Consider the following 26,680-nt stretch of genomic DNA (forward strand, 5'->3'; position numbering starts at 1 on the left):
ATCCGGCACGTTGCACCGCTGCAGCTGTGTTGAAGACAGGGGGGTCAGTCATAGATTATACAGGGGGAGGTTATACATTTTGAAGAGATGAGACTTTGTTGGAAAGATATTGAAAAGAGAATTAAATCTCATCAGTGAAACAGAAGAGTGACAAAAAGAAGTCTAGTAGTCAGATGAGCTAATGCCAAGGCGAGCCATCCATCCGTCCACAACACAATCATTTATGTTTTCACCCAAACTGTGAGCACGCTATTGATGTCTTGCTGTTAACTGCTCATTTATTAAGGCTCAGAGCCTTAAGCATTTCATCCCCCATGTTTACCAGGACAGCTGATGCTCAGTTTTCTGCATAGACGCACTGCATCACTGCTACACACCAGTACTAAACTTTAAATGATAATATTTTCTCATCTCTCAGATGTCAAACTGCAGTCCTGACCAAGTTTGTAAAAATCTTTCTCCTTTTTTAAACGGTTCGTTTGGACAGATAACTCCTCCTCCGTCATTACCTGAGCAGCTCAAAGAGATGTTCAAACAGCAGGAGGTGGTCCGCATGAAACTACGACTGCAGCACAGCATTGAAAGGGTACGTAGTTCTGCTGTTGGAGCTTCGCATTGTTAAATGTCGTCTGTGTTATGCCTGCAGTTATATTAACCATGACTGTGTTTGGTGCTGTGCTACATGTGCTTTCTTAAAAAGATTTGAGTTTCACGCTAACACACAAACGTTGGATTTATGACACTGACTGGATTTCTTTTTTCCTTCTTTAAGGAAAAGCTGATTGTTTCAAACGAGCAGGAGGTCTTACGAGTCCATTACCGGGCAGCAAGAACACTAGCCAATCAGACTCTGCCTTTCAGTGCCTGCACCGTTTTATTGGATGCGGAAGTGTACAACATGCCGCAGGATGTCCAGGTAATTAACACAAGGACATCCATGGGTTTATGTTTTACAGTCCAGTGTTTTTAGTGTATTTTGGGGAGAATTTGAGAGTTTATCATTTGTTTGTCTCATAGAGTGATGATGGCAAAACATCAGTAAGGGACCGATTCAACGCCAGGCAGTTCATGTCGTGGTTACAAGATGTCGACGACAAGTTTGACAAACTAAAGGTGAGCAATGAATCTGAAATTATAAGGAAATGGTCAGAAATATCATTGCAGGAGATTTTTATGCTATTCCAAAAAATGTAGAAAGAGTTGTTTGCTTGTTTTAGATGGTCTTATTGTCTCATATGTGAATGCTTTTAATCTTTCAGTGATTGTATCCTGCTAGTTGTTGCTTTTTACATCTAAGATGCAGATCTCTGCCTTTCATGCATCTGAGATTTATCTTGTGACATCTTGGCGTCCGTGCTCAGGAAGCCAAGAGGCAGCCAGGAAACTAAGAGAAGGGTTAGGGGTAGCCAGAGAGCAGCGACTTCCAAGTTTAAAGCAAGGGGGATGTTTATAAGTTAATTAATTGCATATGGCTATTCTCTGGAAGGAATGAAAAATAAATGTGCTAAAAGGAACCACCAACTACACTTCCTGACCATTTTATTAGGTAAACCTAACTAGCACTGCATTGGAGCCCCAGAACTGCTTTAATTTTTCATGGCACAGATTTAATAAGGTGCCTGAAACATTGCTGAGATTTTAACCCATGTTGACATGATAGCATGACACAGTTGCTGAACATCCATGATGCTCACGGTCCACCATATCCCAAAGGTGCTCTTCTGGATTGAGATCTGGTGACTGGGGAGGTCATCAGAGTACAGTGAACTCATTGTCAATTTATTTTATTTTTTATTTTATTTTATTTTATTTTTGAGGTTTGTAATATGGCACAAATACGTGGTCATTTGAGTTACTGTTGCCTTCCTATCGGCTCGACGTGGTCTGGCCATTCTCTTCTGACATCAGCAACCCTCAAGGTGTTTGTGTGGTTAAATGTCTGCAGATGGGCAGTTTCTGAAATACTTGTGAATCAACAACCATGCCACAATAACGTCAATCGTCTCACTTCTTCCCCATTCTGATGCTCAGTTTGAACTCCTGCATCTGACCATGTCCGCGTACATAAGTGCACTGAGTTTCTGCCATGTGATTGGTTAACAAGTAGTTGAACAAGGTGTACCTGATGAAGCACCCAGGGAAAGTTTCTCTGGTGTCGATCGATGGTACAGTCCAGTTTTTTGTTTTGAATTCAGCGTGGCGGAGAGCGTTTTTGGGTTTAGCAGCAGGGTGGAGAAAAACGTTTCACTTCTTGGTTGCCTTTGTTTTTTCTTCCTACCCTCTCCTCCACCAGTTCTTTCTTGGAGACGGACGCTCTTGGTCTAAATGAGAACAGCTGTTGGATGAAGTCACGACCTCTTTTTCTTCCCTCCACAGACGTGTCTTCTGATGAGGCAGCAGCACGAGGCAGCAGCTCTGAACGCAGTGCAGCGCTTGGAGTGGCAGCTCAAGCTGCAGGAGCTGGACCCGGCCACCTACAAGTCCACCAGCATCTTTGAGATCCCCGAGTTCTACATCCCGCTCGTGGAGGTCAACGACGACTTTGACCTGACCCCGATATGAGCTGTAGGACAGACGCGCTTTGCCACAGCGGAAGCTAAATTGCTGACACGAGCGGGCAGCCTGCACAATCGGGGAACAGGAAAGGAAAAGATGTGAAGCACTTATAATGAGGCAGTGATAAGAAAGAGCACTTAAAAAAAGAGACCATTTTAATTCCAGAGCTCTTAGAGTCCAAAACAGGCCTCCCGCCCACGAGGACGGGGAAGGAAGACCGTCCAGGCAACAGACGTAGCCGGGGAGCCGAGACGAGAAGCAGGGCCAGGCGGTGCAGCGAGAGGAGGCGCCGTGTGGACAACAACACCTCATCAAGCAGGGTCACACAAGTGAAAGATTTCAATTGTTTTCAAACTGAGTGTTCATACATTGTGTACAGACTGTGCTCTTAATTTTTTTTAACTTATTTTATACATAAATTGTGCATTTGTAAATAGCCATGTAATTATTGTTTTAAACTTGTAAAACAACAACAAAATGATAGATATTTTGATTGTAAACTTGTTCTGTCTGATGTTTTAATGGACCAAAGTTCTTTTCCCCCCCCTTTTTTTTGATATTGAGTGTCCTCTTTGTTTGTGATGTTGTCGTTGGCTTAAAATCTTAAGCATGTGTTGGCTTCAGTTGCTTCTTTTTTTTTTTTTCTGTTTTGTTTTTGCTGTTTCTTCCTTCCTCATCTGGACATCCACGCCACAGCTGGTGTTCTTTGACTTTGGCAATTAAATGCTGTGCATGCGTTGCATTGTTTGTACTTTTTCCCTAAAGAGCTGTACTGTGGACTTAATTGTGAGGTTTACTGAAGTGTTCAGACTTTTTTTTTTTTTTTCTTGTTTTTCTTTTTCCCCTTTTTTGCGCCATTGTGTTATGTCCTTATTGTGGCCTCACTCCTCATGTTGTTCATTGTGTCTTGTGCACATTAAAGTCTGTTGTGGCTTCCAAGGAAACAAAAAACAACAAAAAAAAAAAATCATACTTTTACAGTTTCATTGTGAGATCACAACAAATCCTATTTTTTCAGCATAATGCCTTTTGAACGATAGTTCTAAAAAAGTCTATTTTAATATTTACTTGTTACATGACTTGTAGATATTTGTAATATATAATTGAATAAATTTTATTTGTTGTGAAATTAAATTTTTTGTTGGTGTGATTCTTGGTAAAAACCTATTTTCATAGTACAGCCACCTCAGCTGAACACTATTTAGTGGTAGTACTATGTTTAGCCAGTAGATGTCACTGTAAGCAGCGCTGCACCTCCAGCTGTGACTTTATTATTTTTCCTGTTGAAAAACAGATGCAGTAAAATAAAAAATAGCCCCTCGATAAAAGAGCAGTTTTCTTTATATTATTTATTATTTAAATTTTTTATTATTTTAATCATGCCCTTATTGTTAAGCACGTTGCTCAGCACTTGCTGTTTTTAAACCACTATATACATAAAGTTGGCTTGGCTTGTGTTATCCTGCTTAGGCAGCCATCAGAAGGTGGGTACATTGTGGTGATAAAGGGGTGACATGATCTGCAACGATACTCCGGCTCTGGCATTAAAACAATGTTTGCGTAAATGTTGCAGATGAATTCATCAGACCAGGCAACATTTTCCCACTCTTGGTGAGTCTGTGTAATGGCCTCAGTTTAGTTAACTGGAGTGGGACCCGGTGTGGTGTTCTGCTGAAGTAACCCATCTGCTTTGACATGTTATGCATTTAAAGACGCTCCTCTTGGTGTTGGTTTGTCATCTAAAACCCGAAAGTCATGTGACTGGCTTCAAAACAGTTTGAAATGTTAGAGCAGTCCTGCTCATACACGCATGTTTTTAAGCTCAGCTTAAAGCTGAGTTTAAGTTTCCTCCTTTAGCAGATGAAGGTGAAGAGAGTCCCTTAATGTAAAGCTCTGCTGAAGCAAGTAGCTTGGGTGGAACATAACAAGCTGCTTGCACACGATTGCATCAGCATTATTATTCCAGTAAGATGATATTTAAAGGAGTATAATTAACATGATAATACTAGTCCTACATGGACCATTAATACTGACGAACATAATGTGTTTTAATAGTTTGGTTTTATTTGGCTTCAACAGATTTTATTTGTCACCTCAATCATTCCTGCACATCAATTTTATGAATGAAGGATTTACTGCGGGACTGTTACCTTCGACACCATAAGTTTTATCAGTGTGGAGCTTTTCCACTGCTTTAGTCTGTCTTTAAGGTATATTTATACATAACAGTGAGGAATGATGTGGCACCAACCCTTCCTAAAACATTTTTTAACCTGTCCTTGTGTTGCTCTGTCTTCATCTTGTGCGTTCCCCACTTTTTCACATATTCTGGCCCTGAGAAATGCAGTTTCATGCCACAGTATTTTACATACGGCTGGAAAGACAAACTTGAAGCTTGAAGCACAGTTTAGGATATGTAAACACTATGCTACATATAAATTGTCTACTCCGCAATATTTTGGATTCAAATATTATAGTTTTAATCCTTATCAATAATTTTAAAGCCTTGGTTAATTGTTTTTTTTTTTTTTTTTTTGCAGCTTTTAAAATACAAATCTATTAATATCTTGCTGTGTTATAGGTAAGGGTTTTAAATCATCTGCAACTGTAACAGTAAAGTTACACGTATCCGTCAATCAGTAATTATGATTCAATAATATAATGTGTAGGATTCTTAAGAGGGACACTTTGGATGAAAAGTATTTTTACTATAGGTACATTTTCGTATATTTTGGTTTGGTTATACATCACAATAATTCTCTGATTTTTTTACACTTTCTTTGACATATTCATATTCCCTCTGACACCCACAGAACTCATAACAAATTAAAATAAAATAAAATAAACATAAGCAATTGATTAAACTAATCTTGACAACTTTCAAACCTGACTTTTAGTCCAAAACATAATTTATCACAAATTTAAAGTTAATTAACCTTTGTTAAGATAAAAAAAACAAAAAAATCCGATTAAAATTGTAATTCGCCTTCCTCCCCTGCAGCTATGGAAGTGGTGGCCAGTTGGGTCTTTGATGAAGTTTCACAAAAAACACCTGTGGAGTTAAACGCCCCATCAGAGGGTTTCCGCGGCGGCAACAAATGAGCGAAGGGTGGCGTCGCGGCTGGAAGTCTGATCAGCTTCACGGCTTCAGGTGACCTAATGAGCAACCCACAAGGCCACTAATGAGAGTGGAGACAAAAGGGGGTATGTAATTGGGCAGGGGGTGGAGTGAAAAGTAAATACTTCCTTTGTTGTTGGGGGCGAAAGAAAAAGGCAAACATAACCCACCTGCGTTGGAAGAAGCGAATTTTACGCACGACACTTTTACGCACCGACCTCTCAAACTTTGCTCCGGGCTCATATTTACGTTAAAGGTGAGCTGAATGATTCATGCGCGTCACCCGGTGACTGTGTGAGACCCGAGACCCGGTGTTTTCCTGCACAGACGCCGGATAGAAAAGGGAGTGTGTGTGTGCCTTTAAGGCGCCCGACTGCCTGTCGCTTTGTGCTGCGGAGAGACTGACGCCCTCTGGACACAGTGGACACTTGAGCGGCGGCAGAACACCATCCTGGAGAGGTTCAAAGAGAGCACAACCCCAGTCCTCCTTAAAAAAAAAGGAGAACCTCGAGCTCGTTAACTGCGTTGTGGTAAGTTTGAGACTCTCTAATATCTGCATTTACTCGCTGTTATTTTTTTTCTTTTCTTTTTTTGCGCACTCGATTCTCTTGTGGCTGCGTGCGAGTGAGACAAAGTTTTGAGCGGAGCAGGGGAGGGGAAAAAGAGAGGTGAAGAAACGCGTTCAGGACTCGGGGAGCTAATGTTCCTCACATGTTTTCTCTCGCCGTCATGCGAAATGCAACAATGTGCTGCAAGTGTTGAAGTGTAGGAGCGAGATGGGAGAGAGTGTTAAAGCGCGACAAAAATAGAAGGGGGTGAAGAAAGGGGGGAGAAAGGGAGCTGATGTTGCCAGATGTGTGTATGTGTTGTTGTTGTTGTTGTTGTTGTTGTTCTTCAGTAAAGTAAGCAGTGCTGGCTTTGAATGAGATGTGACGCGAGCGTTTTAGAAAAGTTCAAATTAAGACTTTACAGAAAGGCAAAGCAGTGAGTTCCTGCACACGTGACAGCACATTTGCATCTACTTTAGGATGAAACTTTATTCCTCTGTGTGTGTGTGTGTGTGTGTGTGTGTGTGTGTGTGTGTGTTTAACAGTAGAAGTTAGATGTTAACTCTCACACAAAATGGAGGAGAGCTCTCCAGTCGAACAGAGCTTCACTTTCCTCTTTTGGAATTAAACTGTTGTTGTTTGTTTGCCTTAATCCTCCATTCCTGATCCAAGATCCTGAGCTGTGTCTCTCATTGATGTAGGACTTTTCCCAGTGCCTTGCTGGTGAGCCGTCAGGATGAGGCCCGGTGAGCTGATCCTCCCCGCTGTCGCCGTTCTCCTCTTCCTCCTTTCAATATTATCTCTGACCTCCGGTTGCAACAAAGCCCTCTGCGCCAGTGACGTCAGCAAATGTCTCATCCAGGTAAGGGATGCTGAGGTTTTCCCATGAGCTGCTTTTGGTTTTTGCACCTTAAACGTGGAGCCGAGTCCTGGATGTTTGTGGTGAGGCGGTGTGTGAAAGAACGAGTGTTTGCAAACAGGCTTCGCCTCCCTGAGGTAACTCTGTGGTTGCAGACACATAATCTCAGGTGCACTTAACTCACGAATGTGATGATCTTCTCTGGAGATTAAAGCGGCGAAGTGCAGCCAAGTTCAAGCTTTTCATCCTCCAGGGTTTACAGCTGTTTTGTGTAAACAGGCACAGTTGTGTCTCTTGGCTAAAACACAAGTCAGGAGTTTAAAGCGACAGCAGTAGGTGGACGAGGAGTCCGCTTTTTTGCCGCTTTGCTTCCATAAAAGCAGCAAAACTGTACAGCGGCGCTTCTTTGAGCGGTAGCTGAATTCACTGAGGGGAAATAATGCCTCCGCAGCCGGTCTGTTTTATACAAGTTCTTCTAACAGTAAATATCCAACGGCAGCCAAAATCGAGTCTAAAAATCTGCCAGGATAAGATGAAGATTTGGACCTGGGAGCAACGATGGAATCTGTTGTAAAGAATGCAGATACATTCCCTAGATAATCCTGGAGGCGTCTGAAAGGGAGCGGACCTGTGAAGCTATCCAGCCTTCAGCTGATAGGGAGTTGGATGTCTTTCTTTCATTCTGTTTCGTTTGTTTGTATTTATTTATGTCAGGTTCTTTTAGCTCTGCTTTTAAAAATCTCACATCAAACTCATTCATGCTTGTTGACTTTTTAACATCGCTTCCTTCATGTCACTTTTTTCCTCACACGTTCGGATGGGGGGTTCAGCCCACGCGTTAACACCGATTCCTTCATGAATTCTTGTTTCGAGTTGGTTTTAGAAAGGCCAACTCTTCTCTTGATTTGACTTTCTTTCAGCTGTCAAGCTAGATTTTTGCTTGGCTGCTGTCCTGTAGGTCAGAGCTGTGTGTTTAGCTTTCCTGCCTCTTCCATTACAGTCTTTAAAGTACTGTCATTAACCTCAGTGGCTATTTCACCTGTTTAACCTCTTGTGAACGTGAGCTGCAGCTCTGTTTTGCACCAGACTCTATTCTTGGAGCACGATGTTTGCAAGTAAAGAGAGGAAGCTGTTGCTGTTGTTGTTGTTGTTTTTCTTTGTTCAAGATTTGGCTTTTAGATTGTTTAGCAGAAAAATTAACACATCCAACAAAATCCCGAACATATTCTGCTTCCAAAGTTTGTCTTTTCTTGGATTTAGATTTATTTATTTATTTTTAATTTAGCTAAAACAAGACATTTTGAAGGTCTGGCTTTAGTCATGAAGACCAAACTCATTGCTTAATTAAATGAAATAATTAAATGTATGCAGTTTCGAGTTGATTTTAACCACTAATGTGGATACCATGCAAAAAAAAAAAAAAAGCATTGCTGCAGGATTGCAAAATACATCAGTACTACAGCGCCGGCTTTAATGCAAAGGTTCAGGTTTCTGCAATTAATTAAGTTACCAAAAAATCTGCTTGGCATGCTGTGAATCAGAGCCCAGAGGGGTCTAAGCAGCCCTGTGCTCTTCCTCCGTTTTCCTGGTTGGTAATCCAACCTTTCCCCCTTTTGATCACTACGTTGCTTCAAGGAAAACTTTTCGTGCAGCAACTACCAACAGTACAACAAGACATGTAGGACATGGTTAAATGTAAGCTGTGAGCAGTGGGTATGAAAAGAAACAAGACTTAGAGGCAGGAGATGAATCCAAACTGTAGATATCGAAAATGACCATAAATCGCCCTGCAAGATCTTGTCTCATGGGGTGAAGATGATCATGATGGTGGTGGATCAGCCCAGAACTACAAAGGAGGAGCTCGTTGACGGTCTGAAGGCAGTTGGGACCAGAGTCATCAAGAACACTATTGGTTACACATACTACCTTATAATGGACTGAAATCATCACTTCATCAAACTTGCAGATTCGTCAGAGGATCGAATACTTATTTCCCACATTGTGTGCAGCTTTAGAAACTGTTACAAGGAATTTTATCTGTGCTGTTTTCACACATGCACCACAGCCCTCAACTTTTCTAAGAGGTACCCGCCGAGGATTTGTATGAGGGCGCGTAAGCATCTGATACAGCCAGAAGAGACGTCCTTTGGTCTTTCAGAGTTTGCTTTGTGTGACTGATGCACTGATGTGAGAGTAGTGCAGGTGATGGTGCGATGAATACAGAGATACTGATATTTTCAGTTGGGGAAAATGTGGCTGAGGCGAAAGGAAACTTAAGAAGGCGTCCCAAACTGATTCTACAAACATCTTCCTGAGTTCATGTGTGAAAACGCCTCAGGAAAATTGAGAAATCCTCACGTGAATCACTGTAGCCAGGAAATTCCTGGATTTTGTTGTTTTGCAAAGGTCTTAAATTGCTAAGTGATCTAAAAACAGTTGAGGAAAAATGAGCTCTCTTCCAAAAATCTTCAGAGGAAATACAGCCTCTCGTGGCTTTTTTTTCTTTTCTTTTTTTTAAAGCTTACTTCTTTTTGGATTAAACTCCTAAACAAATCCCTTCTTCCTGGCTTGAGTTTCCCCAGAACATTTGAGGCCCTCTATTTGTTCTTTACTTCCAGGTGGCTTGTTTCGCCTGATGAATCACTGCTCCGGACAACAGCTCTGTAGCTTCCGCGACCCCGTCGACACCAACTCGCTAGCTGTCAGAGGCGAGAGCGATTTATGTGTGTGTGCGCCGTGAAGGAGAAACTTTTCTGCCTCTCCAGCCCCTCTGTAGACGCTCCATGTTGCTTGTGATTAGTGGGATTTGCTGTCCGACGCTCACTTTTGCGCTCTGCTGCCATCTCAAGTCATTTGTCTTGAATTCCCTAAACCCCCACCAAGGGGTGGGGAAACATGAGAGCAGGAGGTCGAAGAGGAGGGAGGGGAGGTTAAGGTCAGGAGGAGGTGTGTGTGCGTCTGTGTGGAGAGAAACCTACAGTTTTGAGTCTAAGATGTGTGCAAAACTTCACAATCCAGCTCTGTCCAGGACTCTGCACACCAGGCTGTTTAGCAGGGTGGGGCAGCAGATTTCAAAGCTGAAACACAATAGCGGTCGCTCGGTGGGACGAGCGCATACTCACTTTCCCTCCAGAGCCCTTTTGTCTCGCTGCAGCCGGGCTTTGACTGATTGCAGCGGTTTCCACTTGAGAGCAAGGGTAGCCTAATAAGAGCTCTTTAAGCCGTTAAGATAACCTCATCCACCTCAGTGGGGAAATTGTTGTTAGTAGGGTTGCAACTACCGCTGGTTCTGATTAGTCTGTCCATTCGTTTTCCAGCTGTTTCCTAACAGCGTCAGGCAGAGGTGAAGGAGGTTCCTCGAGCCCAAAGCGATGTCTTCAAGCTTCTTTTGTCAAACAATATGGTGAAAAAGCAAAGAGGTTGAATTTACTATCACAGGAGATGAAGAGTTTAAGAGGCTTAGGCAAGTAAATCTTTAGTGTTTTTACTCGAATTTATATGAAATCTGCTTTAGGGTGATACCAGCCAAGAAAGAGAACTTGAAAAGAAAATAAATGGGACAAGACCTTGTTTCCTTTTTGTTTTCCTTCAGTAAAAAGAATGGAAACTCTACTTTTGGACGTAGTTATATTTTAACACTAACAGACTAATTATGTCTGTGCGTTAACTATAAAGGTAGCGCCAGAAGACAAATTGCTTGTCTCAGAATAAAGGCAGAAGTGGCTGTGTCCAAATCAGTTTGCATGTTAGCTCATTTTTTTCAGTCTTCACTTTTTTAATGACCTGTAATTTAAAGAATAAATCCAGTGTCGTATCACACAGTAATGAGGTCTGAGTGCAGGCCTTACAGATGCCATCTTTGAGCTGTTTCTCCAGACAGCCATCCCGTCCACTGTGATATTGTGCAGCAGATTAAGCCTCTTACATGTACAGATGGATTTAAGAAGTTGCCATTTCCAAAGACGAATTGTATTTTATGTCGTCTTCTTTTTCTTTGTGCTGTTGCTGGTGTCCTTCAAACCACTGGTGCTCTGGGAGAGAATACATTTATAAAGATTGTAGCTATAAATCTGAGTCTAGCTTAATGTTGGTTTAGACAAATGATAATAAAGGGCCATTACGTAACCTTCACACTTACTGGATGATGAGGTTGTGCTCACAGATGCTAGGTGCTGCCTCTCAGCAGGCTTCTAGAAGTCAGCTGGTTGAGACAAAGTCGGGTTTTTTTAATACAGTGGGGCAAAAAAGTATTTAGTCAGCCACCGATTGTGCAAGTTCCCCCACTTAAAATGATGACAGAGGTCAGTAATTTGCACCAGAGGTACACTTCAACTGTGAGAGACAGAATGTGAAAAAAAAATCCATGAATTCACATGGTAGGATTTGTAAAGAATTTATTCGTAAATCAGGGTGGAAAATAAGTATTTGGTCAATAACAAAAATACAACTCAATACTTTGTAACATAACCTTTGTTGGCAATAACAGAGGTCAAACGTTTACTATAGGTCTTTACCAGGTTTGCACACACAGTAGCTGGTATTTTGGCCCATTCCTCCATGCAGATCTTCTCGAGAGCAGTGATGTTTTGGGGCTGTCGCCGAGCAACACGGACTTTCAACTCCCGCCACAGATTTTCTATGGGGTTGAGGTCTGGAGACTGGCTAGGCCACTCCAGGACTTTCAAATGCTTCTTACAGAGCCACTCCTTTGTTGCCCGGGCGGTGTGTTTTGGATCATTGTCATGTTGGAAGACCCAGCCTCGTTTCATCTTCAAAGTTCTCACTGATGGAAGGAGGTTTTGGCTCAAAATCTCACGATACATGGCCCCATTCATTCTGTCCTTAACACGGATCAGTCGTCCTGTCCCCTTGGCAGAAAAACAGCCCCATAGCATGATGTTTCCACCCCTATGCTTCACAGTAGGTATGGTGTTCTTGGGATGCAACTCAGTATTCTTCTTCCTCCAAACACGACGAGTTGAGTTTATACCAAAAAGTTCTACTTTGGTTTCATCTGACCACATGACATTCTCCCAATCCTCTGCTGTATCATCCATGTGCTCTCTGGCAAACTTCAGACGGGCCTGGACATGCACTGGCTTCAGCAGCGGAACACGTCTGGCACTGCGGGATTTGATTCCCTGCCGTTGTAGCGTGTTACTGATGGTGACCTTTGTTACTTTGGTCCCAGCTCTCTGCAGGTCATTCACCAGGTCCCCCCGTGTGGTTCTGGGATCTTTGCTCACCGTTCTCATGATCATTTTGACCCCACGGGATGAGATCTTGCGTGGAGCCCCAGATCGAGGGAGATTATCAGTGGTCTTGTATGTCTTCCATTTTCTGATGATTGCTCCCACAGTTGATTTTTTTCACACCAAGCTGCTTGCCTATTGTAGATTCACTCTTCCCAGTCTGGTGCAGGTCTACAATACTTTTCCTGGTGTCCTTCGAAAGCTCTTTGGTCTTGGCCATGGCGGAGTTTGGAGTCTGACTGTTTGAGGCTGTGGACAGGTGTCTTTTATACAGATGATGAGTTCAAACAGGTGCCATTCATACAGGTAACGAGTGGGGGACAGAAAAGCTTCTTACAGAAGACGTTACAGGTCTGTGAGAGCCAGAGATTTTCCTTGTTTGAGGTGACCAAATACTTATTTTCCACCCTAATTTATGAATAAATTCTTTACAAATCCTACCATGTGAATTCATGGATTTTTTTTTTTTTTCACATTCTGTCTCTCACAGTTGAAGTGTACCTCTGGTGCAAATTACTGACCTCTGTCATCATTTTAGGTGGGGGAACTTGCACAATCGGTGGCTGACTAAATACTTTTTTGCCCCACTGTATGTCCCATCTTCATGTGGGTGCTAAATGGAATTAAATAAAGTAAAAGGAAAAAAAAAGTTTGAAGTGAATTGTGGTTTCTACTCCCGTAAATACCCAAAACAAAAACATGGAGCTCTAACTTAGTCTTTGCACATAGCAAAGATTGTAAAAACAGAGAGGTGCTTATTTTAAAGCTAGCTCCCTCTAAGCTTGAGCTCATTCTTAACAAATATAAGGTAATTAACATCACTTCTTAAATTCTTACCCCTAAACATGTGAGCAAGTTTTCCACAAAACACTCCTGAAGCGAAGGCCGGCTGGAAATCTGACGTGTAGATTTGCAGCCGGCCTTCCTTAAGTTTTGAAATGTAAGCTAATCAGTTATTTTAGCTTTAGCTTTAGCTTTATATTTGACACTTCCCTCCTGTTTTGCCTACATCTTCATAATAAATAAGCAAATTTACTAGTAACTGTAAATTAAGCTAATGAAAAGCATTCTTGCTTTAGTGCCATACGTCACATAAAGACATGGTTCTTAGATAAGATTCACTAAAACGTTTCTTCAAAAGAAAAGGTGATTATGTACTGTTATGTACTTTTTATTTATTTTTATTTCTTTAAGTGGATCCAGCTAAAGTAGCAGTTAGTAGGCAGTTAGCCGTTACTGTTTTAAAGCCAGGCTAAATGCAGGTCTATGAGTCTCCTCCATCCTTTTTTTAAAAAAAAATTAATTTCTATTTTTATACGTTTTGCCTGATTTAAGGCTGCATGTTTTCTTCCCAGGAGCAGCTGTTTAGTTTTTCATAATTTCACCCTTGAGAGTCATAATTACTCATGGGATCTGATGTTGATCAGAGGTTTGGGGATTGAGAGGCCAGTGATTAAGTGAGCTCTGTGTGTTTCTTGCAATCCCTCGATGGTGAGTCACTGAAGAGAGACTGTCTATGTGTAAAACATGGTTTCTGCAAAACTGCAAAGGAGACTCTGGAAGAAAGGAGTCATGGAGGGAGCAGCCCTGTCCTGTTCTCCAGGTGTTTTCTTCTCCCTCCCTCCTTCTGTTCCTCCCCCATCCCAGTGACCTTGACATGGAGGAATGTGCTCCCTGTTTAGTGTCATGGGGGAACAGGAGGGAGGAAGAGGAGCTCCTCTGGCACTCTCACTTGCTTTTTAAGCCCACCAACTGCGCTTTTTTTAGTTTTGTGTCGTTTTAACTCTAAACGCAAACTGCACTGCAGCACAGGAGTGCTGTTTCCCTGTGTTTGAACAGGAGGTATTGCATCAGCAGTGGTTTCATGTTTTTGGATGTTTGCAGAAACTTGTAGCTTCCATCTAAGAGAAAGGAAGAAGAAGAAAAAAAAAAAAAAAAAGCATCGTGAGCAGTTGAGCTCAAGCCTGTGTGTGTGTGTGTGTGTGTGTGAGGCCTCTGTATGAGATCATGTCATACAAAGACTTTTATATTTTCTTTCTTATTTGCACAGCTGTTGTTTTTATTAGAGTTTTTTGTGTACTTTAATAAATGCTTTAGATTTCACTTCATGTGCCAATATGAGGACCTGAGCTGTGAAAGTCTTTCAGGACTCCGGTCTGGAAAAGACTTAAGACTTTAAAGGATAGTTTGTTCCAGTTTGAATGTTTTGGACATTCAAAAACATCCACATGAATGTTTTTGAATGTTTGTGTCTGTTTCATGGAAACTCTCTCATCACTGTACAGATATGTAGAAAATGAGTGGGACAGGAAAAAAAAACACAAGATCTTTGCACACGTTCAACTTTTAATAATTGTTGTTCATTTTGTTGTTTGTTTGTTAGTTTGTTTAGTTTTTTTAAGTCACTGAAAATTGCACTTCTTGAAAATTTTTCAAGATTTTTTTGGCATTTACCTGCAGACAAGCAAACCAGAGATTTTTGTCTTGCAAGGTCAAATGTGTGTGCTTTTATTTATCTTGTTGAACTCAGTGTGCACTGTGTGTTATTGTTTGTAGGCTTCTGATTGGCCTGCATGGTTTGGGCTGTATCATCACCTGTTGCTTTGGCAGGGTTTTTTTTTTTTTTTTTTTAAATTTCCTAAAGCAAAAGATTTATTTCCTCTTAGAAGTTAACCTGGATCTTTTCCTTGTTAGCAAACATGAAAACCACTTTAATCCTCCTCCTCCTCTGTGAGAATTTGGCAAAACCTTCCTAACAGGCAGAGAAATGAGTCTTAATAATTGTCCTCAGAAAGTCTGTGGGCCAACCTGGATGTCACCAGCGAGCATGTTCAATATCCAATTCTCCTTTAAGTGTTAACTCTCATCTGATGGGCTGGATTTGATCTTGTGGATTTCATTAGGATTCGTAGTTTCTGTAGAAAAACTTCTTTGGGGATTAGGGACTACATGAGAAGTGGAATTTTTAGTTCCACTATAATCAAGAGAAGGGAGATGATGCTCTCTACAGCTGGCGTCTCTAAAATTGGTCAGCTTGCATAACAATAATGGCACTACTGCAGGAAAAAGGGTTATTTTTGCCCTAAAGTCAAAAAGAAGACATAACTGACTAGGGCTGTTCGATATAACGATATATATCGGATGACTATATAAAAACGTCTATCGTTTCATTTTACGCTTTCGTTTGTTTCGTGGTGTCGTAAAATAAACTGTTTACGGCAATATTTTTTTCATCGTTTTGATGGTCACTGTAGTGGCTATATTAATTTCTTAAAGTTCTCTCTTTCTCTTATATTTAATATAACCACACAACTGACGGACAAGCCTGTTTTTTATGGGTTGTGGTTAGCAACAACGATGGTAAAACCATCGCGTGTCCGCTTGTTTATGTTCCATATAAACCTTTCACAATAAAGCTCAAGATGCTTTTGAGACTTTTCAAAATAAACTGAATCACGTGAAAGAGTATGCGGGGGGAAAAAATAAAAAATAAAAAGCGGAAATATCCTTAGTTTTAGTATTTGTTTGAATATAAAATAATTTCTTACCACTTACAGATGAGACATTGATGGTGTGTTTGAGCTTTGAGATCTCAACAAAACTGTGAGTCAACTGCTTTTGGTGAAGTGGGGTTTTGTGTTTGTTTGGGGTTTTTTTTTTTTTTTTTTTTTTTTTTTTTTTTTTATCACTGATTTTCCTAAATCTTGCCGCTGACACGTCCTCCATGCAGTAAAAATTTTAAAAGGCTAAAACCAACACTTTTTTTTTTTTTTTTTTAAATGATAAAATATGAACAGAAATCCAAAAAAACAAAATAAAACAAACCCATCAAATTAGAAAATGCTGAACCATGGTAACCACTGTTATTGATTACATTAAGTAAATTGTTAACATGTGGCTACTGATGACTACAAGTACAAACATCATCAACATAATTAGCTACTTTATTGTGAATCAGTTGAATTCTTGGTTTAGTAAACCAAAGTTGTAACAAAGTGCAGTTTTTCTTTAAAGAACGTGTCAAATATTTAACTCGATCATAAACCGAGACCTGTGATGTGAAAGTGTGGATTAACGTGTCCGGACCTGCTGCGGTCATGAAAGGAAATGCCGTTTCTTTTTCTTTTTTCTTTTCTTTTCTTTTTTTTTTTTTTTTTCAGTTATTCGAGTCTGCGGTGACGTCTCGCATTCTTCGATGAATGCCACACGCAGAGCGCAGTCTTGTAATGGCCTGTGTGGGCCCTGTAATGTTTTAATGGCACGTCTGCTGTTTGAGCAGCGTGTTTGCTGTGATTTGAAGCTTCTGCTGCACCTGTCAGACACCTCCGCATCAAATTCATCAGGACTGAGATGAGTTTAGTAGTCGGGTTTTGTTAAGCAGTGTTTAATGCATACAGTCCTGTGAAAACGAGGTACACCCCACGATTCAATGGCTTGTAGGGCTACTAAATAATTATATTGTGTATGACTTTATCAGACTGCTGCATCACTGTTGAGGAATTCTTCTTTACGGCATTGCTTCAATGCATGTAGGGTGAGGTCCAGACTGGGCTGTAGAATCTTTTCTTTTTCAGCCTGTTGTAGATTTGCTGCTGTGTTTGGAACCATTGTCCTGTTGCTTAAGCCAATTTTGCCAGATACTTTCAATTCAGTTTTATTTATACAGCAAATCACAACAGCTGTCTCCTCAAGGTGCTTTATATTGTAAGGTAGACCCTACAATAACACATAAAGAGAAGAACACAACAATCATATGACCCCCTATGAGCAAGCACTTAGGCGACAGTGGGAAGGAAAAACTCCCTTTTAACAGGAAGAAACCTCTGGCAGAACCAGACTCAGGGAGGGGCGGGGCCATCTGCTGCGACTTTTTGGGGAGAGAGAAGGAAGACAGGACAAAAGACATGCTGTGGAAGAGAGACATAGATTAATAACAAGTATGATTCAATGCAGAGAGGTCTATTAACACATAGTGAGTGAGAAAGACTACTGAAGAAGACATACAGAATGCATTGACTAGAGTCATATTTGACTGTAGGAAACTTCCATATGCACAGGAGTTTGAATGAGGTGTTTGTGCATTCAGGTCAAACATCTCCACTTTGGGCTCATCTGTCTAAAGGACATTGTCCCAGAATTGTTGTTCAGAAGACGCTTTGCAAACAAAAGCCGTGCTGCCGTGTTCTTTTAAGAGAGAAGAGGCTTCATCCTCCAACCTTTCCAAACAAGCCATATTTGTTCAGTCATACTTTCATTGTCACTAACTTTAATATTAGACATCCTAACCAAAGCCTGTACAGTCTGCGGTGATGTCTGTATTGGACACAGTGGACATCAAAGTCACTCTGCTGGACAAACTACGTGATGACACTGTTCCACATAAGCGTGCCATTCTGCATTATAATGTATCAGTCGACATCTCACGTCTGTGGCTGGCATTATTGCTGCCATTCCTACATCATGGACAAAGTGTGTTTGTGGTGTATAGCAAAGGAAACATTTCGGTTGGTCGTGGTTAAATTTGTTCATTTCCATATTTTACCTTCATAAAATATAATTTCCAGTTTGTGCACAGGTCTCTGTAATGGTTTGCTTCTATGCTCGCTGTCCACACTCTTTATCTCAGTGGAAAAAATTACTGATGTGTAGCAAGTATGCTTGTACAACCAGTAGCATAATAATCAGGACAGCAGCCAGTACTATCCAGTGTTTTTGCAACGAGTCACGAGCTGTTTCTGCTTTACTGATGCACGTTTGTGTTTTCTCCTGCAGGAGCTGTGCCAGTGTCGTCCGTCTGATGGGAACTGCTCCTGCTGTAAAGAGTGCATGCTGTGTCTGGGGAATCTTTGGGAGGAGTGCTGCGACTGCGTGGGTGAGTGCAGGGGACTCCGTTTTTATTAGCAACGCATTTTAAAGCTGACAGAAAGTTGGTCCGTGTTGTTTTAGGTTTGGAGAACTTCACTGTTAGTTCAGGCTTCTGCACACTGAGCAGGTTGGTGATATCTGCTGAGCTCAACATGTGCGTAAGACATTAGTGTCAGAAGCGATGGATGTGTGTACCGCAGTGCTGAATTTGTTGTGAAGTTTTGTTTACAAGGATTTATTTCCATCGGTAACCAGCGACGCAAGACTGAAGTGCAAACACGCACACATACAGCACCACGTCACATCACAGTGTTTTTGTTTTGTCCTTCTGAACTGTATGACTCAACTTGAATCACCTCATCGCTCACTCTACACTCAAAAAAGGTGACATGAAAGCGCTGCCGTCCCCTCCTCCGTCAGAGAGAAATGGGGTGAGACATCAGGCCCAAGGTCTCCTGCTTTTTTTTTTTTCTTTTTTTTTTGCTGCCTTTTCTGAAGCAGAGTTTTTGTTTTTTTTCCTCCATGTTGAGAAAAAACATGGACAAATGGCTAATCGTGCATCTTTCACCACTGATTCAGGTTTAACATGAGGCTTTGGGAGCTATACACAGTGCTGGTACTGGACTCTGTTGTGAATCCTGCCTATGTTCAGAGGGTTGCATAGGGAAAAGTACCCATAACAATGAGAATACATGGCTTTAAGGCCAGCCCAAGACAGAGCTTGTTTCAGTCAGAAGTATTACACAAGTTCCTCTGTGTTTGGAAAAATGACTCTGTCCTCTTTATAGATCAGATTGACTTGAAGAAAAATGTGGTGAGAACTGTGCAGACTTCTTCTGAAACATTCATGGTGTGATGTGAAGGAGGAAGCAAAATTTGATGAAGTGTCGTGGCATAGAAGCAGAGCCTGTGTCATGCTTAGTTTATGCTACCCTGATTGTTTCGATTTATGGAGGGATTTGTCAACGAAGAGGGGTTTTCAAACCATGTAAATATGCTCCCGACAGTCGTCCAAAATCCATGCTACATGGTGCTTGACATGGATGAGTGTGTTCGTTGCTGATCGGTTGATGAGTAGGCGGGACAGGGAAGGTAGCAAAAAGGTAGAAGTTCAAAAAAATTCCACAAATTTCCCCAAATCATCTTCGTGTGCTAGAAGTTTACTATTCTCTGCACCTGATGGACCCACAGCAACCTAATCTGACCACAGGCGTGCTCTGCAGGTAGCCATGTAGTCCCAGGCTGCCCACACTGCCATTGGTGAACCATAATTTCCCCATAAAGATGAGCTGAGCTCATCAGGGAACCCAGAGGCTAGCCTATTAGCTCAATCATTTAGCTTGTGTGCACCAAACATTAGTTACGAATGTAGATGATTCCAAAGATCTCAAGAGCTAAATCGTTGTCAGATGATCATCAGTGGTTCCAAGATTGCATTTTGTCAAATGAAATCCCAGTTTTGTTGTAAGAAACCCTGACGACTTGTCACAGCAAGTGTTAAACTCCCCCCAGATATTTTGACTCGTAAGGTAGTTCAAATAATTCTGACACTGATCTGTATCCATACCTGAACGTGCCAGTTGAAGTCTCATCTCTGAGCTCTTTCTCCCAGTAAAAGCCTGAGAGCTCGGCTGTAATGCGCTCGACAGCTGAGAAGCACACAGGTTTAAACCGCTGCAGTTTGCTCAGGGTGTTGCTGCTGTGATACCAGAGTGTGAGGTGAGCAGAGCCAGATATCAAACGTGTCTCGGCCTCCGTGCGGAGAGGACGACTGTTTATCAGAGCACAGGAAATTAAAGTAGCACTTCCACATATGGACAGAAGTCTCGAGGTGCTCCCGAAGATCAAAGGATGAAGAGGCCCCGAAGGGACAGCGAGGCCGAGCTGCTTAAACGAACTCTTGACTTTTGGTTAAAACTGTAACTCACTTCAAAGCAGCAGGGGTGGTTTGAAAACCAGACTTAAAGGCAGATTGGTAAAAAACAAGAGAAACAGTGAGCAGAGTCAAAGTTTAAGAGCCTGACTCGGAGCTGTTAAAGCTATCCCACCTCCGCTACATGGCTGCACGACATCCAGACTGTACGAGTTTTTTGTTGTTTTTTTTAAAGCTGTAATTTAGCTGTGCATCTCATTATTCTCATTTTGTGTGTTTGACTCTCGCAGGTATTTTTGTGTCACTCTCACTGTTTTGTGTCCTTTTTGTATTTTATCTTGTTGTTTGTGTGTCTGTTCTGACTTTCTTGCTTATTTTATTTCTTTGTGATGTTTTTGCCTCTTGTTTTGTGGTTGGACTGTTCCTCTTTAAAGCTGCTTTGCACATTCTTTTCTGTGTCCTTGATAATTTGTGCATTTGTGTGTGTTCTGCTTTCCATTTCGCATCTCTCGTTTGATATTTCTTTGTTTCTGTCTCTGGTGGTTTTGCGGCTCCCCCTAAATTTGTTTGTTTTGTAATTCTGTATGTAGCTTAGCATGTGGATTTAGCTTATTTTGCACTTCTTTTGGTTTTTATTTATTTACTTATTTATTTGGTGGAGGTTGTTTAACCCCACCCCCAAAATCCCTTCCTGTGGAGGGTGCCTGCATCTGTTAAGAATTTTATCCGTAGCCATTTTCACACGCTGCACTTGCATAGATTGAAACGCTCTTAATAACCTTCCAGATCCCACAAAGTCTGCGTGGCGTAGGAGACTCCCTCATCTAAATAAAACAGATTTCCAGAAGCGATAACACTCGCGCGCGCACACTGTTGGTTTAACATGTTGAAGCTGTGTGCTACGTGTGAGAGAGGACACCTGTTGACACGTCTCGATTCCCCTCACGCTGTTTGGAGTTTGTGCGAGAACGCAAGCACGAGGTTTGAGCTCTCGCCCTCGTAAACCAGTCTTCTCTCAGATCAGCTCCAGCAGACAGATATTGCTTCACGTGCTGACAAGGAAGCTTTATTAAAGCTCTTTCATGTGGAACACGAACACAAGAATCTGACACTGAGCTCTGAACTCCATCCTGCTGCTCCTGCTGCTGCTGCACAGATGTTACGTGCCGTTTTCCTCCCGGACAGGCCTTTTACAATACACCGAGGATGGCTTTTAGCTTTGAGCAAGTTTATACTCCTCATTTATGTTTTTGCTTTTCCTCCTTGCCGCTACCCTTATGTCTACTTTAAGTAAGTTTTCACTCTAAACACGCTCCCTGTGCCAAATTCCATCTACTTTGAAGTGTGTGTCTGAGAGCCGTTAGAGCGGCCGAGTGGAGGGGAGAGGACTGTTTATATTTTAGAGGAGGGAGGGAGGACATGGAGGGAGGACCCATGTGTACATTTTATCGAAAACAGCTGTTCTGGCTCTGCTTTTAGCATCAGTTTTGTAATCCAATTCCTCTGTCAAACTCCGTTCTCCATAAAATGATTTAGTCATTAACTATAATTCACTTTGACTCATTTGAAGGCTTAGGAAGATCATATCTTGATGTGGGGACTTTGTCGAGTGATTACTACTGTATCTGGAAATTAAATGAAGTGTTAAAAAGGCCTTAATTGAGACGAGACGTTTTTGACAGTGGTGTGGTTTTACAGAACTGCCCTTTCTGAGTTGCTGTGTCTGTGTGTGTGTTCGACCGTTTAGCCTTTAAACCAGTCTTTTTAAGATTTAACTGGATAATTCAAGACTGTAAAGGGGGAAAAATGTCTTAATGCTCAAAAATGCATATCTATTTTTGACATTACCTCACTCAGTTTTTCAAGTAGATTTGCGACCCACAGTCACGTCCTTGGTGATATATCTGAATAAAAATGCCATAAAATGTTTACTCTTCACTTGAATCGCACAGTTCTCAGTGAGTAGGTTCATTAAAAGACTGTAAATTATAAAAGAAGAGGGTAAGTTGTAGGATTTTTAATTTTCTTAATTATGATCTAACATTTTTCTTAAGATCAAACATCAAAATATTAGACTTAGATTTGCTTTTTTTTTTTTTCTTAATGAGGGAAATTAACGTTGTGGATTAGTGAAGGAGACAAACGTGAGAGAGAGAGAGAGACACACAATTTTGTTGCCTCTCAGGTGTTTTGGAATGGTCATGATTCTCAACTTTTTTAATAAAGTAGAAGTTTTATAGGAATGAAAGTATGAAATTTAGGGGAAACCCACGGAAACCTCAGTCTTGGCTGTTCGTACGTAGGATTAAGTCCTCCGTGCTGCTGTGTAGGACTGATAAGTCACCAGAAAGCGTTTAACTTCCTGGAGACTTACCCCTGTGAGAGTATCAGTCAGATTTCAGTAAAACAAGATGAATTTGTCCCGAGGACTGACTGTGAGCCTCCTCAACTTCTCACCAGATTTGAATTCTTATTCATTTGTGCAAAATGACAAGAAAACCTCACACATTAAAATAACCTGTGATTGTGATGGATCGTGAGCCGGCCCGTTCCTTCACTGCTGTTCTAGTTTTTTGCTTCGGTCTCTTTTTCTTTTTTCTTAAACTGTGTGAAAGTCTGCTGCTTTACGCTGTATTTACACTGAAATAAACATGATCTCAAAGATTTCACGAGTTTTGCAACTATACAAAAGCCTCCATCAGAGAATTGTTGATCACAGCAAACACTGTATCATGTAAACTAATAAACCTGATTCCTTCCAGGCTACTGAGTGTAGTAAATGACTAGCATAAGGTCTAAAATTTGAATGATTTCAGTTAAAAACAAAACAAATGGCTCTGCATGTAACTGAATCCAATGAATACAATTGGACAACGTAAAAAATTGAGGGAAAAATTCTTTATATGTAAATTAATGGTCTTTGTGCCCTATTTTCCAAGTTTCATTGTTACTCTGGATAATCCAGTAACTCCAATAACTGTTACTTTTGTATGAATTAATAAAACCTGACAGTGATGTCTATGGATTTTCCAGAGAAGTGGGGAAATTGCCTCGTGAGCGTCAGTTATTTAGCTGCATTGTGTTGGTGAAGTCAGAGTTTCAATCAAACAAGACTTCCAGCAGTTTCTGCTTTCTGAGATGATTCCTGTGACCTGATCCTTCACTGTGCTCTCACTGTTTTCACATCAGGGATGTGTAACCCAAAGAACTACAGCGACACTCCAGCCACGTCCAAGAGCACCGTGGAGGAGCTGCAAAATCCCATCCCCTCGCTGTTCCGCGCCCTCACGGAAGGCGACGTGCAGATCAACATGATGGTCGTGTCCTTCCCCGTCTCAGAGGAGCTGTCGCATCACGAGAACCTGGTTTCCTTCCTGGAGACGCTCAACAGCCAGCACGAGAACGTGACCGTGCCTGGCAACAGCATCCACGGCAGCCTCGACAGTCAAGGTAACGCCGCTGCGTTAGCGTGGAAAAGTACCTGTTCACACTTTACTACATTGAGGTGTGATCATAAAGTTTGAAGGAAAGCATATTTCTGTCACTGAGGCCAAAAAAAAAATAATTAATTGGGGGGGGAACTATTGCAATCCAATCAAAATTTGGGCTTATTATTATGTCAAAATTTTAAGTTGGAAATCTAAAAATTTCAACTTTATAATGAAAACTTGAGTTATTTATTGTTATTAATGTTTTATGTTGCTTTAATCATGTGTTTCGGCGTGCTTAAAAGCAAACTTTTACTGGCTTTTCACAGATGATTGATAAGTTGCTAATGTAATAAAAGAGAATAAAAATAACTAACTTAAAGCACATAAAGAGAAGTACATTTAGAACATAAAAAGGGCAAAAAAAGGAATAAAGTTATGCCAGTTACTGATTATTAGATAAAAAATATACTTTCATGTTTTGTCTTTTTAATCTACAGTAAGTCCTAGTGAGTGAATAACATAAAGCAGCAGATTTAAACAGTCAAAAAAATGAATTGGAATAAAACGACAGTGTAGCAACAACGAGATAAAGAAATGTCTATAAATTATGTTTCAGAGATGGGTTTTAAAAGTTTAATGCTTCCAGCTGCTCTTTAGTTCTTTGTAACTGGCTCGTTCTTTTAATCTGAAGTTTAAATGCTGTATGCACACCGATGTATCAGCAATCTAGTCTGATGACTCGTCCTCGGGGGGGGGGGAACGGCGTGTTTTGTTTGCTTGTTTCTGTGGCCGGCAGATATCCAGGCCAAGACTTCCTCTTCTGTCTGCAAATTGTTGTTTACAAAAGCAGATAACTTTAAAAAATGACTTTTTGACAGATGCAATCTGTCCGTCTCCCTGCACACAGATGATTTACCTGCACGCAAGCAAAGCCCGCTCAAATATGATTGGTCAGTAGAACCAGTTCATTCAGTAAAACTTGGACTAGGAAATCGAAGCGTGTCCAGTAATAAAACTTTTTGTCATGCCTACAGATGTTCGTATATTAATATACAGCTTTCTGATCATAGAGATTCATGCTCGCGTAAGAAAATCGATTCAAATATTTGAATAAGCGGTGATGAATATTCTAGAATGGCTCTGGACCTGACATGGCAAAGGTCTGTTAACTTCTTGTTATTAATCATGGTTGACTGCTACTACTACGCTTTGCCAGCAGAAAAAGGTTTTCACAGCACTCATCGGACTGACGATACCGGGATCTGCACAGAGTTCCTTGTACTTTCAATCCTTGTTAAAGTCGTTAAAGATGTATGCTGTCCAATCATTCTCCCCTGGAAAGAGAAGGGTTCAAAGGAATGATTAAAAGCCTAAAATTACCATGACATTCATGCCTGAGATGAGTGTATGTAAACCTCTGACCACAAATGTACATCAGCGAAACCACCGTATTCCACAGAAATTGTAACTAATGATGAGAAGCCACATGGTCCACTAAAAGCAGTCAGTCTTTTCCTAAATGTGCCGTCTCATATTGCTTTACGTTTTTGAATGGCTCACACAAAACAAGACTTGCTGCCATTTAATTTTTCCTTTGTTCCCACCGTCTCCTTGTTTTGTTCACATTTAGGCTCACTCACTGAGGGTAATAAAATGTGACCTGACGAGTCAGTCTTGAACTGTGACCAGTTTCGGTTGGATCAGACTTTTGTATCATTACAGCAGGACTGTGCTGCCAGAAGATCTCCAGCTAAGGGAATTGGAAGTGTTACATTGCCATTTTTATTTGAATTTGAGGCCATTTTGGCTCTCAACCTCTATTGCTTTATTTACTATAAAGCAATAATGAAAGCAATCCCTCAGAGCTGAGCTGTTAACTCATTAAGCTCACCAGAACACACAATCATACTTGACGCAGCAATTTGACCTCAGCTTTTAAGGAAAAGCAGGAAATTGAGGGTTAAAGGTTTAGTTTTTTCTCTTTACTGGATCTGTGACTCACACCATCATCTTTGCGTGTTGTTCTTTAATTTCAGAGAGCATGTGCACTGTGGTCTACTTTGACGACTGCGTGTCCATTCGTCAGTGTAAACTATACTGTGAGTCAATGGGAGGATCCAAGTACCGCTGGTTTCACAACGCCTGCTGCCAGTGCATCGGACCGGAGTGCGTGGACTACGGCAGCAAGCTTGTGAAGTGCATGAACTGTCTCTTCTGAAGTGCGGGCACATATTGGTACCAAATGCTTGCCCCATACCGCAGGACTGGGGACAGAGGAAACTATGACTGTTATGTGCTAGCATTCCTCAGTTACCTTGTAAAATGCCCCCTGCAGCCCTCCTCCTACCCCTGCAAACTTTTATTCTGCTGTTTTTGTTTCACTGTATATTTTTAGATTTTTTTTTTTTTATAGCATTTTCTTTTCTTTTTTTTTTTTTACTAGAGTTGTATATGAATAATGTATTTTTACAATTATGGTCCGCTAAATCCCAGTCTCATGCCAAATAAAGATACGTTTTGGTGACTGTTTCCGTCTCTAAGAAAGTCTTTCATTATATATTCTGGGGAGGGGGGAAAAAAATGTGTGAAAAGCTTATGGCATGAGTGAAATGGTAAATATTTGTCTTCCTAGTTGCCTGTCTCCAGCTCTTCTGTTGCCCAAGTCAGGAAACGCATCATTTCCTGGGGAAACAAAGTTGTTATTATACCATTCTGGTCCACAGGTGTTCCACTGCTCACCGACCGTCTCATGCAAGCAATGGTGTGGGGAGGGTGGGTGGAGAAGGGAACATTTACCGATGCCAATCTCTCACCGCCACACACAAATGCTCTTTGTAATGCCAGTACATTTTCAAAAGGCAGCAGGGTGCCCTATCACTGATTGTGTTCCCAATTGGCATGCAACAGCAGTTTGCACAGACTCCTCCACCGGCCGACACAATGAAGCCTTGTTTTTTTTTTTTTTGTTTTTTTTAAATATTGAATCACGACCTCATTTCACCACTGCAGCTGTGTGGTTTGGAGCCGACGGTGCCAACAAAGATCATCAGAGGGATAATGTGTTTCATATGTGAGGATGACCACCAGTCTTCTGGGTCCGACCGCAGCGCTCGGGGAAAGTACACATGATTGAGAATAGCATGTGGTTTCACCAAATTTAGATTCTAGTTGCTTTTTA

General features: G+C 41.2%; 2 protein-coding genes across 3 annotated transcripts in view; both read left to right on the forward strand.

Annotated features, from left to right (window-relative positions):
• ankrd12 (ankyrin repeat domain 12) overlaps window positions 1–3,690 on the forward strand; it is a 40,119-nt gene extending 36,429 nt beyond the window's left edge. For both annotated transcript variants that reach the window (XM_026150142.1, XM_026150143.1), the window contains 4 exons: window positions 488–586; window positions 773–916; window positions 1,018–1,113; window positions 2,377–3,690. In XM_026150142.1, the coding sequence (XP_026005927.1) occupies window positions 488–586; window positions 773–916; window positions 1,018–1,113; window positions 2,377–2,562 (525 nt within the window). In that variant the 3' untranslated portion in view covers window positions 2,563–3,690. The remainder of the gene's footprint in view (window positions 1–487; window positions 587–772; window positions 917–1,017; window positions 1,114–2,376) is intronic.
• A 1,915-nt stretch (window positions 3,691–5,605) lies between these two features.
• On the forward strand, window positions 5,606–25,912 carry twsg1a (twisted gastrulation BMP signaling modulator 1a). Its single transcript, XM_026150586.1, has 5 exons — window positions 5,606–6,204; window positions 6,924–7,084; window positions 18,106–18,205; window positions 23,261–23,521; window positions 25,539–25,912. Exons 2-5 carry the CDS (start codon window positions 6,959–6,961, stop codon window positions 25,718–25,720), a joined length of 669 nt encoding a protein of 222 aa, XP_026006371.1. The 5' UTR covers window positions 5,606–6,204; window positions 6,924–6,958; the 3' UTR covers window positions 25,721–25,912.
• The last annotated feature ends 768 nt before the right edge of the window (window positions 25,913–26,680 follow it).

This window comes from Astatotilapia calliptera, chromosome 18 (assembly GCF_900246225.1).
Source record: "Astatotilapia calliptera chromosome 18, fAstCal1.2, whole genome shotgun sequence".
Taxonomy (NCBI): domain Eukaryota; kingdom Metazoa; phylum Chordata; class Actinopteri; order Cichliformes; family Cichlidae; genus Astatotilapia; species Astatotilapia calliptera.